At 38.6% G+C, this 20,612-nt stretch overlaps 1 protein-coding gene across 1 annotated transcript; it reads right to left on the reverse strand.

Annotated features, from left to right (window-relative positions):
- Positions 1–606: 606 nt before the first annotated feature.
- Positions 607–18,773, reverse strand: LOC102236136 (polypeptide N-acetylgalactosaminyltransferase 4-like). The gene is made up of 11 exons (XM_005797311.2): positions 18,522–18,773; positions 14,796–15,247; positions 11,038–11,207; positions 8,806–8,995; positions 8,519–8,704; positions 8,235–8,352; positions 6,297–6,473; positions 4,439–4,570; positions 4,009–4,119; positions 2,305–2,457; positions 607–2,185 (listed from the first exon to the last, which is right to left on the reverse strand). The coding sequence occupies exons 2-11, from the start codon at positions 15,179–15,181 to the stop codon at positions 2,054–2,056; spliced, it is 1,755 nt and encodes a 584-aa protein (XP_005797368.1). The 5' UTR covers positions 15,182–15,247; positions 18,522–18,773; the 3' UTR covers positions 607–2,053.
- Positions 18,774–20,612: the final 1,839 nt, after the last annotated feature.

A 20,612-nucleotide genomic window follows, 5' to 3' on the forward strand; every position in this document is an offset into this window, starting at 1 on the left:
TGACCTGCCTATGACGCACACCCTTCCTCTCATCATTTGACCACCGGAGATAAGCAGTGGCCCCAGCGAACCTACAAACATTAAATAGGTATTGAAAATGTATGGATGTCTGACTTTACAAACACTTCTGCCTCCTCGGAAAGTCATCAAGGTCAGCAGAAGCCTTTAAGAGGAGACCTCGTATAAATCAGGTTTACTGAAGTGGAAAAACTCGTGAAACATGCAAATCAGTGAGAGTCAGCTTGAGAATCAAGCTAATACAGACTTGTAAGCAAAATCTCCACTGATGTTTTATTAAAAACCTGCTGTCTGCAGTGAGTGTTATATGCTCTGCTGTCAGTAGGTGGTGGTAAACAGCTATGAATGGTGACATCCACGTGATGTATGTGAGAGCAACAGAAATCAGCACATTGTATGCTTTTCGTTTTTTTGCACATGGATGCAAACCATCCAAGACACATCTTCCCAAGTATTTTTGGGAAGATGTGTTTTTCTTCACTAAAAAGAACTTAAGAAAAATACAACATCTGCACACATACTAGAGTTTTATTAAGCGTGGTGTGTGCAGAGTGAACGTGAATAGAGAGAAGAGACGGTAGAGGCAAAATATAAATGGTATCCGTGGTTAGATTTTTATTTATTAATCCTAATAAATTTAATCACGTGCACCCCTTTCCCTTTAATCCATCCAATCCATTTAAAGTGATGCAATTACCTTTTACATTTTCAGTAGTTTCAGAGCTTTACATTAGCACTGCCCCCTTTGGTCCCTTAAACCGAAAGTTATTTACAAAGACAACCCTACACAGAAGCCACTGTAAATGTTCCCAACTGTACCGAGTGAATATCCTATACTCACAAAGGCAGATAGGCTAAAACATTGAGTCAAAAAAAAAAAAAAAAAAAGATACTGGCTTGCAGTCTCAACAGAAGGTGCACTGTATCTGGATCAAATTCCAACAAAACCTAAAACATTTTGTCAGGATAGAGTCTTTTGGATGGACTTTCAAGTACAGTTCAAACACAAGAGTTTCAGAAAACAAGGCACGTATAGGTGCTCCCCTTTAAGGCTTTTTTTGTCGTTATTTTTTTTTTACAAAACATAATACAGTTTATTATTTTCCATTTAAAAAAATGCCCCAAAATAAATTCCACACAAGCTGGCACTTTGCATTTTGGCACACACGGATATTTTAGGATGACGGGTTTTCCTCAGACAGAGCGACAGGTGAGACAAAAGGGCATTCTTAGACGAACACACCAGGTAAGAATAGATAACAACATTCCTGTCAAATCACTAAGCTCTCTGGGGCGAAACGTTCCTCAGTTCCAGAACTTAATGAATTCTTCAAGTCTTGTTCAGGCAGAACTCTGCTGTAAAACTGGCACCACAGGCAGGAGACAGAGTTGAGGGGCAAGTGTAGTATGACAACAGCACGCTCCTTCTTCATTCTCCCTCTTCCTCTCACATGATGGGGCATGTTAGGAAATCACTGATGCAGTGCAAAATGCAGGTGACCTTACATTCCGAGCTCTTCGTTTAGCAGCCAACATTCTTACATTTTACATAATTTGACGACTGCATACACAAGCAAAAGAATTAAACAGGAAATAACGAGAAATAAATTCCACATAAAAACATTGCAGTGCAGTTTGACTTTGCAGCTAATTCAAGAATTAATTATATTAATCTTCTTGATTCTTGTGCCAAACAGTCAACTCTGTAGCAAGAAATCCCAGGTTTGTAATGTCCTCCATTATTGTTGCACAGGCACTTGAATAAAACAGTTTGTTTTTTTGTTGTTTTTTTTAAAGGGTTCAAATAAAATTGAAATTCTCAGCAACTCTGCACTCATTCAAGCAATCAGCAGAGCAAATCAGTGGCTTAAAATGACATTTTCAAGACCTTTCTGTTTGCCATTCCCAGTTCGATCCAATGCAAACACGGAGAGTGAGGAAGTCGTGGGTAACGGAAAAGCCCACCAGTGTAGTAATTGCACAAAGGTCACAGAAGGTCACTTGAGTTTTCCCGGTAAAGTCTTAATTCCTCTTTCTACCACTCAAACTTCCACTGCTGGTTCCGGTCGGCCGGGTTGCACCGCCTCATCTGTGCGTCCGTGCGTCCCTCTGTTGTGCGGTAAGCTGTCACGCACATGTCTGAATGAGAGTGGTAGATGGTCCCATCCTGAAGGGAACGAAGAGAAGGGGGCGCAGAGGATCAGGTAGGATGAAAGCATCGCCTTGTATGCAATATGTGCAGAAATGGAGAGAGAGCTCTTATCTGCTGGAAAAACAACCTCTCACCTGTTTGAAATCCCATATGATGCTGGGAGGCTTTGCTTCCCCGTCGTGAGGACAGTGTCTCATTCCGATGGAGGTTTGTCCCTCAAGTACCTCAGCACACAGCTCTGTCACCGAGTTGAAACGGATCTCCTTCTGGGAAGTGTATTCAAAGTACTGAAAAAAAAAGAAAGACACGCTATGTAACTATTTTGCAACAGCTAAAGTATTCACATCCCTTGAACTTTTGAACACACTGTCGACACAGTGAAACATGGTTTCGATGGCATCGTGCTGTGAGGACATTTTTATTCAGAAAGGACTGCGAAGCGTATCACAGTTCATGTGAGGATGAATATAGAGCTAAATATACGGTGGGTTAACCCTGTTATGACCTAAATCCAACTAAGAATCTGAGAAACGATTCTAAAATTGATGTTCACAAATGTTGATGTTCAAAATCTGACTGAGCCTCAGCTGTTTTACAATAAAAATTGCCGAATGTTTCAGTCTCTAGATGCGAATTATGTAAGCCAACATCTAAGATAGAAATTCTTGTAAGACATCTCACTGGATTGACATTGAATGAGTCGAAAGGAAGCGCTTGGTGTTTATTTCAGTGCTGTATGGTCCAGTAAAACGATAACACGTTTTACTGGACCCAAATTATTTATTGGTCTTAGACAGTTCATCCCCTCAAAGACCAAAACATTTTAAATTGGTAGAGAACACTTAACACTTAGCTAGACAATATTTTAATTATCCAAATCAAAACACAACAACCAAAAATAATAAAGAACATGCAAATAAAAACCACTCACAACAGAAACTATAAAAAATGGAATTATGATATCTCTCGAAGCAAAATTGCCCTTCAAAAAATATTTATCCTCAGAATGGAAATTATTGAGCTACTTTTAATTTTCATGTGAGTAATTGAGTAACTGCTTATTGCGGCAGGCTTTACGTATGGTGTGTGTGTCTTTGTGACAAGTGAGCTCATCAGCAGTGAGAAGGGCTTGGCCCTCTCAATCAAACGGACGTGAAGACAAACCCCAACTCTTCCCCTCGGGTGTCATTTCAACAAACTGACCTGGCGGAACAAAAGATGCCACGCTCCCTGGGTTACCCTTTAAACAGAGGGTCAGGTAATCAATCTTCATACTTCCTCATCCTCCTCTTCACATCTCATCCATCTTTCAGGTGCGTCGAGGCCTGCGACGCTCATTTCCAATTAAAAGGCTCACTTGTGGCCCGCTGTTTCTGGCTTCTGACTTGTTTATCCAGGCGGTGCCACTCGCTCTAACTGCGAGGCTCATGTATCTTTTAAATGGAAAGTGGTTCTTATGTGGGCCAGGCATGGGAGAACAGGAGGTGGTTGCTGGAGGGTTCTCAGGTTTTTATTTCACAAGGGAGCTTTTAAGACATTGATTTTCAGCGCCACATGTCTATTTGTGACTGAGGACAGCTGATGTGGTGAAGCAAAATCCAAGATTTCAAGCAGGTGGAAGATAAAAAAATGTCTTCCACCTGAATCAGACAAAAATCAGAATTTTGTCTGATTCAAGCATTAAGTAAACATGATAGACAAATAATCTGCTGCCTGGCAGGATTCAGATTAAAAACTATCTGTGAATTGACAGCGCGGTGGACTTTGGTTTGAGTAGAAAACACTTATGTTCCACTTTGCAATGGGCAACAGAGAGCGACAGAGAAACTAATCATTACCTGGTTGCCTCCCTGGCCATGGCAGCCAAACAGAGAAAGATGGGCTCCAGTGGGACTGTGATCTGGAGCGTTGTAATCAAGACACTCCGATTGTAACCCCGAGTTGCGTACCTGACCAGAAAAAAAAAAAAAACTATTTTCAGTAACAATAAAGAAGTGACGCTGTAGATTGACTCCTGTGATTGACTCTCTAAAGGCAGGTTCTACAGAGAGGCCAAACACAGAGCAAAAAAAAAAAAAAAAAACAGGTTTCTACCAACTGTTTGCTTGTTTTCCAATCAGGACACACCTATCCAATCAACTACCTTCAAAAACAGTTTGTCTTAATCTCTTCGCATCTCTTATGACTAGATCTTGTGTAAGAAACAGTGTAAAACGATACAAAGCTTCTGCTCAAACATGGTAAAACAGAAAATTATCAGAGACTTACAGCCCCGTGCCAGCCTTCCCGGTCCTCAGGGACGTGTAGATCTGGGTAGATGTTCTTCAAATACCATTCAAAGCTTTTGCATTTCAGCTTGTCCCTCAGCTGCTCCCTCTGCGAGATGTCTCCGTAGTTCTCCTGCAGAGATTGGCGTTATTTGCTGTGTGTACTCTTTTAACTTGTATCTTTTATTTTGATGCAAGTTAGTGTCTTCGTCAACCCAAATTAACTTTTGATGCGTTCTGAATGCCAGGAGGTTTTGACCCAAAATATTCAGCTAGAAAATTCAACATCAGAAGGTATTTCCTTACTCGGCATCAAAGTTTGTCCAAAATCACACATAATTAAACAAAAGCAAGTATTCACGAGAGGAAAATGCAAGTTTAGGAAAGGTCAAGCGAGACTGACTGAACATGTGGCAAACAAAAATGGATGCCGAGATTGAAATAAAAGGCGCATCAGATAAGGCTGAGCACTATAACGCAAAATATAAGTCGTACCGGATGTGAAAAAAGTTGATCAAGTTCAACCTTGAAATTTACCAGTGGTGTGTCCACTTTTGAGAGCCACTGTGTTTACCTTTCCTAATGTTTACTATTTAAAAGAAAAAAAACCACTGAGATCCAGAAAGCAAATATTAACATCCTGGATATGACGGCTGAGCCGGGCGATTCTACAACCACAATTGTTTCAGGTCCTCAGGACAAAATGTGCAGGTGTGCATAAGTCGTCGGGCTCCACCTAAAGCAATTATAACCCTCACACACCCCAGGCCTTTGTTTTACTTAAGGGTGGAATGGCATATCAATGTGTTGCAGAAACACAAGGCAGATTTAGCTGCTTTATCTAATATTTGAAGAATAGACTAAAAGTGAAATTCGCTGGAAGGAAAATAGTAATTAATGCACAACAACCTTCACAGTAGGGATATGCAAAAACTCTTTAAATGTATTCATCTTTTAATTTCACAGCATATTGAGGCAATTAGAAAAACACTACTTAATTTGAGTATGTTTGTTTGATTTTAAAAAAACAAACAAGATCTATAAAACGGCCATAGCAACTTCTATAAAGTTTTAAATTGTATTCAATAACTTCCTGTTTTCCCAAGGGTTCAGACACAAAGAAAAACAAAACGCATCTTTACCACAAGTTTCAGTAATGTTTTTTTTTAATTAGTTAAGTGCTTTTTATTAATTTTTATCTTTTGTAGAACTCTACATGTTAACATCTCTCATATTCACTAGAATAGTCAAAGGGCACCACAAATGCCTGTGGAAAATCCTGCAAAGTTGTTATGTGACTGATGGAATAATTGTACCCAATGAAAGTTATACAGCTATTATTACCACACCAATCAGAACCAATGGCATGTTTAGAGCTCCTTTTACAAACAGCAGGAGATCAAGTCTAGCACTGCTGTGTTCAATCTCCCCCTGACCAGGTAATTTATTGTTTGATCAAAGATCCCCAACATTAATAATATATGTTTTTTTCAGAAAGGTGTAACTGAGATTCATGAATTTTTCATGTCGCCCAACTTTGAGACCTGAGAGCCACCGCACACACTCACACCCACGCCCACACACCCCCACACACACGCGCACGCCCATGCAGATACCCAGGCCTGACCTGGTGAGGCAGACGGGGTGAGATCACATGCTGGCCGGTGAATTATATCAAATTAAACATCAAAATCTGACGTCAAGTGTAAGCTGCTCTCTGTGGAACATTAACATGCTGCTAGAAAGAAGACCGAGGATCACTTGGAGCCTTCTATCCAGTAACAGCTGAACAAATATTAGCTAACGGTTAAATATTATAAGGAAATATGTTAGAAATATTTTGAATTTGAGCGTCAAACCTTTCTGGCTGGAGGGTTCCTGTTGTAGAAGTGCTGCTTGTAGGAGCCCATCCAAACCTCTGCGGCCCGTACAGTATTCTGGAGGAAGTTGGGTCGTGCGTATGGAGCCTTTTTAGGGAACACATGGCCAACGTGGGAGCAGGGATGGATCTCCAGACTGCCGCCACACTGCCACACCTGTGGGTGCCAGAAAAGAAAGACAACGTAGTCGAACATAGCTCTCTGTTCATTCTAAAAATTATTAGAATTTAACATAAATGTTATCATTTAAGTGTTTTTATTATCTTCGCCTATTTTTATTTTATTCACAATCACTTAGTAGATTATTTTGGATATTTTTTTAAATTATAAATATTGTAAATTACTTTTTTTTTTATTGGAATCAGATATATCTCCAGATCCTCCTGTAATCAGAAGCTGAATCGGCTGATTTCCAGCTCAAAATCTTGAGATACAAAAAGTGCCTGATTTGCATTGGAACATAGTGAGATCTTCTACCATTTCCTTGATTTTGTAGTGATAAATACTTCTGAACAAAATGTGTTAAAATGCTCTCTATCATCAATCTGTCAGAAAATCGCCCCCTGCTTTGGTGTTTTAGTAACACGGTTTACAGGATTGATGTTTGCTACTTGAATGTCCATCAAAAAAGTATCAAAAAACAAAACAATGACTCAAAATGAAAAGCCTAAAGAACTTCTCAATAGCATCACTATTGTTTGTTTATAACCAAATGGACAAAACGGCAGTCATTTCAGCAGGCATTTTTCACTGTGATTTGTTGTTCTTTAACACTTCAGAATTGAGCCAAAAAACCAATTCAAAGAACATTAAATATGCATAGCAACAAGTCCCAGAGGGTGGCATTTTCTTCTTCACATACATATCACCTCACTCATTCATCTTCACAGCAAGAGAGGATACATCCACAATTTCACAAGCAGTCTGAAATCTTTATTTTTCGGGCTGACTCATACATTTCTAAAGCAAAGCGAAATTATAATGTCATTACTTTCAGAGGTCAGACCTCACTGTGATCTAAAACTAACATGAATCTTTCTAACGCCAACGCAGCAGTGACTGTTAGTATTCATACTGATGAATCATGGACTTACCATTGAAACCAGGAGTTTACATGCACTATATAAAACAAGACACAATCAATTCGTTCGCACTGTTTGAAGTTCAATCAGAATAAAGTTTTCCCCGTCTCAGGTCAGTTAAGATTACCAAAAAGCAAAGGAGGAATTTTTTGTTTTCTTTTTTCTTTGTTGTTGTTTTCTTCATATTTAGAAGTTTACATTAATTTATCTAGTATTAGCAAGAATTATCTTTTAATTGACTTTTACAACAGTTTGCTGGACTTTTGACTCTTTCTTCCAGACGGAACAGATGTAACTGAAGTAGGTTTTCAGACTACCTCGTACAACTATTTTTTTTTTAGCTCTGCCCAAAAAATGCTTGTGCTTGCAACTTCAAGGCATTGAATTGTTATATTTACATCACTTGCAAATACAAGTGACGTATTTACTAGTATCCCCGATCCCTATGGATACAACTAGGGATTGATTGTATCCCTAGTGTCAATTTGAGATTTAAAGACCCATTTAAATCTACATGACAACCACAAACTTTAAACTGATGGCTAGAGACACTGGACCAATATTTTCCAAATTGTTTAAAGCCATAGTATTCCTGTCATACAATTATACATTTAAAGACAATAGTACAACTTTGTCTCATTAGTCTGGCATTTGGAAAATGGAAATATTTTAGGCACACATAACTGACTGAAAATAGGAAAAGTTAAGTCTGAGTTAATGTCAGACAGGAAGCAAAAAAGTTCCAACTGGTTTCAGCTGTATTCATCAAAAAAGACAGTCCTCACTCTTAAATAGCAATGGTTGTTTACACTGTCATCTAGAAAACATAACTCACTCTGAAAGAAAGTTCCAGGTTTTCTCCTCCCCACACCTCCATGCCCATGTCATATGTGCCAAGGTATTCAAAAAAGGCTTTGCTTACAGCAAATAATCCACCTGCCATAGTTGGAGACCTGTTAGGAGACAGATATATTTTTTGTGTATATGATAAAAAAAAAGTTAGTACTGTGTGCTTCCTTGAGGTTTTAAAAAGCCAATCTCTGCCTTTTTTTATATGCTGTTGGGGTGAAATAATTTTGTATGCAAGTAGCCTTTGAAAGGCCCCATGCTCAATCTAACCTGATGGGCTCAATGCGAGACTTTCGCTTCTGGCGATCCGCTTCAGGAACAGAGTGCCACTGAAAGGTGAGTCTCCAGTCAAAGCCTCCAATCATCGGCTCATCTGTCTGCATGTAAAACTCAAAGTTGTTCCAGTCAATGGTGTCGATCACAGGACAGACGATGGTGCTGGCGTTCTGAGCAATCCTACATGACATGACAAGAAAATGCAATTTTAGTTTAGAAAATGGTTTCAATAATTTGTCTTTAGACTTCTCAGAAAGATCAAACTGAACTTAATTAGTTACCTTTCCAGCAGGGGCTCGATCCAGCCTGGGACACACTCACAGTGGCAATCGAGAAATGTCAGGACATCCCCCGTAGCGTAGGTGGCGCCAATGAGACGTGCGCGTACCAGCCCTTCCCTTTTGTTTGTGCGAATGAGCCGCACACGTTGCAGATTGCTGATGTATTCAGCAAGCTGGGATTTCAGGTAGCCTGTTAAAAACAAAACACCTGGTCTATCATTAAAGTACAATCATTTATTTTTATGCTTCTTTTTTTTTTTTAAAACACCGACTTCAACTTTGAGATGATTGTTACACTTCTGTCTCCTAGCGTTAAGGAACATTACAAACCCCAACAAAGCTATTTCAAAAAGCATAAAGTACCACAAACAATGTTTTAAGTTCTCATTATTTGTACTTTGCTTCTAAATAGACACATTTCCTTGTAGAACGTTAAACCAATTTTGAGCAAAAGTTTTTCTGACTTTCTGATTATTTTATTTGTACTTTTTTTACATGCTTTCTATTTTATACCTGACTCTTTTTAGAAATGTTTACTTTTGTCTCAAAAGACATTTAAACAGACCTACAAATTGTTAAAGCAACCAGTTATTTTAAAGTAATTCTGTACTGACACTAGGGATCCCCTGACTGTCACCCAAAAATGCTTAAAAGTTAGTCAATGGGTCCATGAGGACACTGGACAGGACAAGTAAGTGGTTTGAGAAAAAAAATGGATCTTTGCCCAGCTATCTGCCATTACAAGCATAAAAGTGCTCAATTCCTTTGAGCTTAGGAGCCTTTTTTGAGCAAGAAAAAGAGCTTTAAATCTTCAAAAAGACTATTAGAAAGCCTAGAAAATAATCAATCAATTCCAATTTAATACTGCAAAGAAGTCAACCTTAGTATAAGAAACTTAAAATTGCATCCTTCATCATTCATGCTTCCATGAGATGTTTTACCTCCTCCAGACTAAGCCACAAAGCAATTTGTACATGTCAAAAAGCTCAAGAGACTCAAGAGTTAAGAACTAATCCTAAATGATTTTTGAAAATACCACCAACTCCACTTGTTACATACTTGTGACACGGAATGTGACGTGCACCAATACCGAGTTAAAAAAATAAACATAAAAGAGTTACTGGGGATATTTATTTTTCTTGGTCTTCTGTACAAAAATAGAATTAAGTCGAAAACATTACGATTCACCCTGTTTGGTTGGTTGGAAAACGGAAGAAAAAGTATTTAATGTATGAGTCAATTTCTCCCTGGAGTAAATTTTTTGATTCCGGAGGGGCATGTCTAGCACTCAGCTTGGTAACATTGGTTAGAGGGGCGGAAACGATGTCATAGTGGCTCAGCGCTCCCTGAAGTCATCATTATGGTGTAATGTCTCCGACAGACTAGACCAGCTGGGTTCTAATACTAATTCCATTAGGACAGACAGATATCCAGCTCTTCCTATATCCAGTTTCGGACATGAAGTCGGATCATTCCCAGAGTTAAAGCATGTCTGCTGAAAGCAGATATTCCTCTCACTGATGAAATCTGTGTGAGGAAGCTAAAGGCTCTGTAAAAGCCCGAGTACACTTACACTGAATAGCAATTATATCGCAGAAACTCCACCCTAGGTCAAGAATACTCACACTGAAAGTTTGGACTATTTCACACTATGTTGCTGTTGTATATGTGACCTGACATAGGAGACGGCTATCAGAACAAAACTACACATTTACACAAGCATGAAACCAAAGAACGGGGCAAGTCGAGGCTGGAGCCGAGAGCTGCGGTAAAATAAATAACTCTGCAAAAGCTGCTCGATTCAAATATGCACCATCGTATGTTTTTAATGCCCTACTCTACAACTCATTCTCATTAAAAATATGTTTATTGACTTCTATCAGAACATAGTCTTGTAGTTACGTTTGGAATTGATAGAACCTTGCAAAAGTGACATAAGCCTTTTTGAAATGGTGTTAAATACAAACACACTTTCCATTTTTCCAATTTTAATATTTTTTTCTCAAAAAAGTTATTTTCCTTCCATCCCACAATTATGAGGTATTTTGAGTAGATCTATCACAAAGAAACCCAATAACATGCATAAAATTTGTGGTTGTGATTTGACAATATGTGAAAGCGTTTAGACTTTTGCAAGACTGTGCATGCAGAAGCATTTCATTCGGAGCTACTACTTGAACTCTGGCATCTCAGTCAGCAAAACAACCTGATGGTTTGTTGAGAGTTTCAGACCTCTGTCACTGAAGTCATCAATTAGGATGATCTCCTTCAACAGGATGGCAGGCGTGGTCTCCAGCACGCTGTGAATTGTCCTCAGCAGAGTGGACCAGGCCTCATTGTAGAAGGCGATGATCACAGAGGTGGTGGGTAAATGTCGGTAGTCAAACTTCTTAGCTCGGCATCTGAGGTACGCATGTGGAGAGGAAGACAGAGTTCATGTAAGCTATAATATATACATCTTCAGAGTGTATTTACAAAGTATCTGCACTCTCCATTTTTTTTTCCTTTTCTTTTTAATGTCTTTGCTTGGGAGAAGATGCCTGGTCTTAACCCAGATGGCAGTCATCAAAACTATAAGGAGTTGCAGAAATATGGACGGGCGGTAAGCAACATACCACACCGGTACTTTGGGAGAGAGAACGGGAATGAGCGCAAACAGAGAGATAAAAAGAGTCAAGAAGATCAGGGGGAGCGGGAATAAAACTGAATCGATAAAAAAAAAAATTTATGTGAAATGATTTAATTTGAAAGATCAGAGAATGAGAACAAAGTGAGGGATTTGGAAAGGAAACGGAAGTTTTACTGTCTGTTTTATGGATGTGATATGATACAAGAGTTTAAGTCACTCTTAAAGACAAAAAGAAGATGGAAGATAACTTATAACCAATTAAAACATAAAATTGTAACAAATAATTAAACAAACACCAAGAGACTGCTTTAAGTTGTAAAGAGGTGACAGCAGTTGTAAAATTAGATAATTAATCTTTTTTTCTGTTTGTCTCATGAAATCAGTTGCAATGCAAAAAAACCTCCAGCTTCTGCCTACAAACGTATTTCCACTATCTGTGCATATAATCAGTAAATAATTTTTATTCTTATTAAATGTTATGAGCAGACTGGGCTGTTTTTCAGCCTTCGCATGCTGGAGCGTATTCAGCTTGAGTGTGATGCCGTTCTGGCAGAGGCATCCACCTCAAAAGGTAAATGCTAAACAGTAAGTAATGCTAAATGGGACTGCGGCAGCAGCACTTGCTGCTTCTCATGCACAAGAGGCATTATGACTTTTAAAGGTCAAAGTTTTAACATTCTACCGCTTCATAGGTATGCGATCAATCTCAGCAGGTTCAGCAGGTAAAAAATACAACTGATAAATTCTGTCTTAACACTTTAAATTGCACACCTTTTAGGGCAAAGACTAATAAGTATTGGCTTTCAAAGCCTTTCAGCGGTCCAAACAGTTATTCATTCATCCATTTTCTTCTACTTAATTCAGAATCAGGTCGTGGGGGTAAGCTGCTTGAGAAGAGCAGCCCAGACCTCCCTCTCCCTGGTCACTTGGATCAGATATTCCAATGGAATCCCAAGGCATTCCCAGGCCAGCCAAGAAACATTAGTCTCTCCAGAGTGTCCTGGGTCTTCCTCTGGGTTTCATCCCAGTGGGACGTGCCCAGAACACCTTACCAGGAAGGCATCGAGGAGGCATCCTAACAAGATGCCCGAAGCACCTCAACTGGCTCCTCTCAATAAGGAGGAGCAGTGGCTCTACTCTGTGTCCCTCCAGGACAATGTTTGGGATGATGGATTATATTCCGAGTCAAAATAATGTAGGTCCAAAATGATTCATTGGATTTATTGTGATGGATCTATTGAGATAATAATCAACTAATTCTATTAATCATTAAAGGAGAATACACACTCTAAAGGCCAAATGGTGAAAAAACAACAGACTCACCGCGGTAAATAAGCCAAAACTGTACAAAAAATAGACATTTTATATTATGTAATAAGGCTGAACTTATTAAACAAAGTAATTGTGATGAATCGATTGTTATTGTTGATGTTAGAAAAAAAAAATTTTACTTGCAGATGCATCCTTTGCTACAAATAATCAAGCTAAAATAATGCCTTCTCTGTTTGACAAAATAAAAAAAATATTTTCTTGTTTAAAAAAGGAATTGAAATATTTGTCTGCTTGCATTTTCAATGCACTTCTAATATTGTATAAATATGGCTTGGTTAAATGAAAACTCTGCAGAATGTGCCAATTGTTTACATAATTAATTGAGAGATTTTTAAAATAATTGTTAATTGCAGCTTTAAAAACTGTATTTATATGGGATTTTTTTTTTCATTATTTCCAAGAACTATTTAGACAGTTTCAGCTTAGTTGTAAAATAATATCATTTTACAAAGTGTTAATAAGAAATCACTCCACCTATTGTCCACAAAACGAGTCAGAAAAACAAGTTTAGATTTTTTTAAACACAGACCAGGGAGTTGTTGTGTATTCTGTCACATCCACAAAGAAATCTCATGAGTCTCTCGGGAACTCCTACAAGCCAAAACGATACACCCACCTATACACGTTAATTCTCTTCAGACGTAGCTCTTCTACTACCCTACCCACATCAGGTACTCAAATATGTATTAAAACTCTGACAAGGGATAAAAGTGCACCTGCCAAATGGTAAGTCAGCAGTTTCTCAGGACATGAGTCATTCTTTGTTCGAGAGAGATTGTTTCTCCAAGGACTACTGGTTGTGTTTGATAGGGATATCTCTCGTATCAGCACTATCTCCAAGTTAAGCACAGTGTGAATTGAACCTCCCACATAGTTTCCTCAAACTGACGAGGAGAAAAAAAAAAGTTTCCTTTCAGTCCATTTTTTGGGTTATACAGGTATCACAGTGGAATAGGGGGTCTATTTCTTTGTCACTGAGGCCAACACTGTTTAAAAGATTTGGGGAGATTAGATCTAAGTATAACAGAAACTCTACCATCCATTCCATCTACATCTGGCTTTCATTAGTGACAGAAGCCAGCGAAGCAAGGCGGAAGGGGAAATTCCTAATAAAAGGTGTTGCACTCTGTGTTTTATCACAGATGTCGAGCTAAGAATAGCTGAGGATGGAGTAGATGTATTCAGACAACCTTAAACCAACTTCAGAAATCTCTGTGCTACATCTCAGGAGCCTCCAGCACTGTTTCAATCTGTCAATGGAATACCGATTCCAGTGAAAGCCAGGTCTGGCCAGAGGCAAAAGAACACTTTGCCATCGTACAGGGTCTTCTCTGGCTTGGGGAACAGAGGCCAATTAAACTTACACTAGGAAAGTTTAAAAATGCAGTAGTTTGACTTCATCAGCAGAGGTAAACCAGTTTCCTAGCTGATTTCTAATTTTCAGTTGTTTTAAAGCCTGCTAATAATAATTTCAGTATAATGTATTATTATTAGTTGTAGTAGCAGTAGTCTTAGTAGTAGCAATAGTAGTGTTTTTGTTTTTATTAAATCTAAAGATTTTAAATCACAGACAATGTTTGAAAGCTCAAGGAACAAAAGGTAACAGCTCTGTTGGACTTTCTTCAGTCTTTCTGTTACCTGATGAAAGTCTTGCTTTCTCTCAATCTTCACTCACAGCCTGAATGAACAGCAATCATGTAATAAAAAAGAAGGTTTCATTTTAAGCTGACAATTGTTGAATTAAGTCAGACTTTATTGACAACTCAATAATTTATGCTTTATTGTCTGGGGTCCATTTCATAGATATTTTTGCTGTGGTTGTTTGAAAACAAAATATTAAAACTTGACCCTCGGTACTGACTCCCTCAAGTCTACATTGGGCTTAGCAGGAAGTGTGTACCTTAATGAAATTCTCATAAAACCTGATGAAAAGGTAAACTAACTGTATTTAGTCCTACTTATCCCTCATCGCCATTCTGTGGGTCACATTTCAAATTAAGAGGTGATTCTGGTATTTTAACCTACTCACTCATTCATTCTGTGGTCCTGGATGTGCCGATGGAGGGAGATCTTGTCGCTGACGTAAATGTTAATGGCGTACCGCTCCACGCTCTCCTCTTCCTGTTTCTTCTCTTCAGGACTGAGGTTGAGGTGAGTGGCCCGGCCCCACTCCCCCGGCGCATTGGCGTCTGCTGGAGGCTTAATATAGACGGGCCTGGCCAGCTGCCCGTCTATCCCGCTCTCTTCTAAAGCCAGCTGCCTGGCCTGGATGTTTTGCTCCTCCTCATCTTCTTCTGTAGAGGAAGACGATGGGAAAGATGCTCGTTCAAGCAGAAGATACCCCAGCCACAGCAGCCACAGCAAGAGACCGGCCTTGGCCAACACGGCCAGCTTTCTGGAGCAGCGCCCCCTCATGACGGCGAGCACCGCAGAGGCACCGTGACGGGCTGAGCTTTAGGGTGTCCGTATGGACACAACCATCTGAAGGAAAGAAAAGAAGAAGAAAAAAGCTGAATGAAAATATTTTACACACATTTATTACACTTGACAGATGCGGAAAAACAGATAAAAGAACAAAACACATTTTCCCCAGAAAGATTAGGTCTCCTTCTAATTTCACACACGCCTTGGGGACACAGCTCAAATCGAGCCAACCAGCAGTAATCAACATCGACATCATAAACGTAATCGCGCGCTCGGGGCAGGACTAAAGTGCTCATTAAGTAGAAATTGCACAGATGGAAGAGGCTGAATGATGGCGCAGACTACAGCGATGCGGCGAACAAATCGAGTGTGCGATACACCCCAATGAGAAATAGTGTTTGCCAGCCTGATGAACTTATTCATTATATTGATGTAGCTAGAACCACAGGACCTCACAGCAAGGCTCCACAAAAAGAGGGTAGAAAATAGCACAGTTTTGATCTTTCACCTAAGGTTCCTAATCATCCTATTCAAGCTTTCCCCAACAGGGATCATTAAGCGGTTCCTATTCCAATTCATGTCATTACTAAAACGTACTTCACAAGCTTTAAGTCGCTTGCGAAAAAGCTCATATGTTTTTTTTTAGGGGGGGAGGGGGGCTCAATTTGAAACTGTCCACAAGATCTATGAAAAGATTTTGACTAAACTCATTTATGTGTTTGAATTTGAGTACAGATTTGGAAAACCACAACAGATGTTTTTTGTTAATGAAATTTATCTACAAGCAGGCCCACAATATCACAGAACTTTCACTACATCCATGAAGTGTTTTCCCAAATATTTACTCCTGTTTGGTGTTTCAAGCCTGTAATGTAATGTTTGTGGCCAAAAAACTCAACCTTAGTCTCTTCTAGCCAAAAACTAGGACTGTATATGTATGAAAATTCAAGAAAGTAGCTATTTTCATGCACAACAGATTTGAGCAGCTCAAAATATGTTTGCCTAACTGTAAAGGCATGTTCTCCTGTCTTTCCCATTTTTAAGAGTGTGTGAGACAAACCGGTTGTGTCACATCACGTTTATGTGCCTCTTAGAAACTACGACCATCTTATAAAATAAAGCAGGAATTACAAAAAAAAGTAAAGTTGCTCTTCTTGTTTGAGATACACCGACAATTTTGCAAAAACTGAATAAAATAAAAAATTTGCTTCCAGCTTTATTTAAGAAATTGCAATGGCCGCCAGAATATTCTAAGATAAAAGATTGCGGTTTCAGCCTCTCCAACTCTTTTCCTTTGAAATGCAACACAATCTCTCAAATCCGACGGCATTATTGTGCCGGGGCTAAGCGAGGCTTTTGTTTGAATTCAGATTTTAAAAAACTGAACCTCGTGTAGAGTTTCTCTTTTAGTTCCTTTAACTACTTTGCAGCCTTTCCAAAAAGTAAAGGCTGCGAAAAATATCTGCAAAAGGACAAATCTTCTTTTGCTAATTAAAAGCAGGATTAGCTTGAGTTTGTGAAACACTGAGTAATTTCAGACGTCCAAGCCTGACGGATGAGCTTAATGTAGCAATGTGTAAAAGAAGGTTGTTGTAAAAAAGAAAAAGAAATGGCCCACTTAGCTGGTTGACAATGAACTGAAAGTAATCACATAATTGGCTTGCATTAATATTAAAGCAGGTTGACATTTACTGTTGCACTAACCACTGCCAGGCAGGCTTAGTGGTAGTACTCATGCATGCACAGCACAAGCCAAAAGTGCTTCCCTTTTTGCACAGAAGAGCCCAGCAGTTTCCCATTTTCACGAGAGACAAATTAAATAGTCAGAATTGTTTGCTTTGTTGTGGTTTCAAACTAAGAGCAGCAATTAGGATGAAAATTGTAAGGCTGCTACGTGAGCGTTGGTTGAACCGTGATACAAACGAAGCTTGATTTTCTCTGTGTTCTTTAAAGCAGCAGCGCAGCCCTTTCACTCCAGTCTGGACTCTGGCCAGGGGACTCTGGACTCCTGAGGTTTCAAAATGGAGACGCCTGCAAACAAAACCCCCTTTTATTGGCCGTCCATCACACCTTCCACCCTCTCCGTGAATCCGATAGCCACACCGGGAAGCTTTCTGTAAGAGAGCAGCAGGATGCAGCTTTAATCCTGACTCTTTTTTTTTTTTTTTTTTTTTTGATTTTGTTAAAAAGGTCAGAAAACCGGATAGACATGCGTTAACATTTGCACTCGTTTCCACCGATGACAGAAATTGAAGGCCTTGATTTTGGATTTTACAACATGACATTATAGGAAATCCCCACCACACACACACACACACACACACACAAACACACACACACAGCTTTTCCTAGTTAGCCTGGAATGAACAGTATGTGTGGCACATGAAATGTCTATGGCTCATTTATCCTTCATCAGTCAAGAGGAGAAAGACAAACAGCTACAAAGGGCGTCATATCCATGCAGAAAAGCACCAGTGGAACAGGTTGCACGAGCAGCAGCTGACAGGAAGGCATGTGTCTCTCACACCCTGGCTGATCTTTTTCCTTTTCTTTCTTCTTTTTTTAAAGACTTTTGGAGAAGTGGATCACAGATTTTTTTTTTAGTTTTTGACAACATAAACAAGTCTGACCTGATTTCTTTCTGTCTTAATATCTTAAGACTATCAAACTCTAGTGAATAAATATGCTGAAAAAGTGACTCTTTTCTTAAAGAGATTAAAATAAACCGAAACAAAGAGGTGATACATAAATTCATTCATGGTAAGTACTCTTAATTTTCAGCCCAGCACCTATCTAATCATGCAATCACGCTCTTATTGTTTCTCGCTTATTTCTGCTACGTTGCAATAGATTAAAGGGGGATGTGGTAGTGGAAGAAGAGGAAGAGACAGACTAAACGATGAGACAGCAGTCCAGCTGCGGTCTCCACAAACAGCTCAGCAACAGGTCCAGAGATCTGTCAGACTAAATCACTGTTACGATCCCAATTTGTCTGAGTCACGGGGAGAAAAGTCGCGGGGAGAAAACTTTGACTGTTCGTTGCGTTTGCGATCATCGTCGCTGCAGATCTACAAAATCATCAGCCGAAGTGATGCGGAAGCGAAACGTTTCATCTAGAGTTTGCAAAATCCTTCAGGGCTATTTCCAATTATACTTAACTTCTTCCCTTACGCGTTTCCACTATAAAAACTTTATAACTTAGCGAAAGAAAAAAAGAAGAAAAAGTTTAACGACGTTAAGAGAGAAACCTGTAGCAAACTTAATAAAATGAAGGTGACAGTTGGGGGGGGGGGGGAGTGGTTTCTGTTCAAAGAAGACGGGCTCAGCTTACCTTCTCGGTTAGGTTACATTTCTCAGAGTGTCCCGAAGTCGCTAAGGTCGTTTTTCTGTCCGCCCGCCTGCGGTCGTCTTCCAGTTAAACCGCTGGCGTGCAGATGTCAGCATACCCACATCCTCTCCTCCGAACTGGGCTCTCTTGCTCTCCCTGACCTGCCTGTGGCGAAAGGCTCGCGAAGTCCACACAGGTTCCGATGTGACCTTTCAAAATAAAAGCCTAATTGTATTGACATTGACCCTGACCAGTAATTGATTTTTTTTACCATAAATATTAAGTAGTAAGATTACGGGGGTATTTATTATAATAATAATAATAATAATAATAATAATAATTATTATTATTATTATTATTATTATTATTATTATTATTATTATTATTATTATTATTATTATTATTATTGTTGTTGTTGTTGTTGTTGTTGTTGTTGTTTCAAAACTTTTTCATGTATATGTATTGGACATTTTCCTGTACAATTTAAGCGAGAAACACAACTTGCTAGGAGAAACAAAACATGTAATAACCTGGTGTGCACAAACTCATAAAGCAACTTCTACACATCCATATACATTCAATATGTACATGGATATAAATACACAAATATAACTTTACATGCTGATGTACACATGTTGCACACCTACATATGATGTAATCATATACAAGCAATAAAATGATTAAAAGTGGAATGGGTACTTTAAAAATAGGAAATATTTATAGGTTTATATTTATAATTTCAGATTCATCATGTTTACTGTAACTGATGTACTTGTGAACTGAAGGACACCGAAACCTCAAAGTCAATCCAAAGATGTTACAAAACATCTCTGATTATTTAGGAGAAGGAGAAAAGAAAGATAAAGTTAATTGAACATCTGAGAAAAAATTCTTTAGACTGTATCTTTTCCCAAAAGTAATCACTTAGACTACAGTAAGATAACTTTGTACAATGTTCCTTGGAGGACATTCAATGAAAGGTACATGACAGTTTTGATCAAACTCACATTCATTCTTTTGTAAGAAAGGAATGCTCCCAAGCAGGATTTACCAAGGGCTTTTTTAATTGTAGCCAATATTTCTGGCCTATCATTTATTATTTGAGTCTGCATCAATTTGTTGAATAATGTCTTACTTTTTAACAACTGTTTGTGTTTTTTTCCACTTTTCTGTGTTCTTGTTGTAACTGAGCTACTGATATTTGTTGTTTTAAGTCTCATAATTCAGACCATGTTGATAACATTTGCATTTAATTTGTTTAATGTGAGTGCATTGTATTGATCATCACCATGGTCAACCTTTATTTCTTGAGTTGTAATCCAGCCTGTACATGGTTTAGATCTGATAATTTTCTGTGCCTCTTCCTGTAAACATTTCAGAAATTTAAAAAAAAGGAAATCTCATAATACATTAACTAAAGTCATGAATGAAGTATTGCTATTTTTAAGCATTTTATAATTTTCCCCTCCTGCCATTTGTAAATGTTGTCTTTCCAAAAAAGCATTAAAGTAACATCTTTGTACCTCGCTTCCTGTGGTGCCAGCTTTAGTTAAGTTAACTTGACTGGAGGGGAACTACAGCCTCGTAGCTGTTGCCTTTGCTTTTAATTACAACTTCAAAGATCTTTCTGTATTTATTCAATCATTGAATTTATTTATTTTTATTGAGCTACAGAATTTTAAGCTCATTCCGATGGGATGGAGATAAACAAACAAAAAATTCCCTCTACATGCTCCAACCAGTTTAAACAGAACAAAAGTATCTATTTTTCAAAAACACACTGGAATGTCAACTGAATAAAAAAAATTGTTTAGCCAGTTTTGCAGTTATGTGGTTGTCAATTGTTTTCTATATTAACGGAGACCATCCAAGGCCATGATTACAATTAGTGCTGCATAATGCACTGCTGGTAGAAACAGGAGGGATGTGTACCTACGCATGTTTTATTCAGGCCAAAGACTACATCTCTATCTGCACACTCAGTAAGTTAGAATGTCATCAAAAAGTCTAAATATTTCACATGTGAAAATAAGTGAAAATAAGACTTAGGATTCATTATGTACAGGAAAATACATGGTTTTTCCACATGGATTT

This window comes from Xiphophorus maculatus, chromosome 13 (genome assembly GCF_002775205.1).
Source record: "Xiphophorus maculatus strain JP 163 A chromosome 13, X_maculatus-5.0-male, whole genome shotgun sequence".
Classification (NCBI taxonomy): domain Eukaryota; kingdom Metazoa; phylum Chordata; class Actinopteri; order Cyprinodontiformes; family Poeciliidae; genus Xiphophorus; species Xiphophorus maculatus.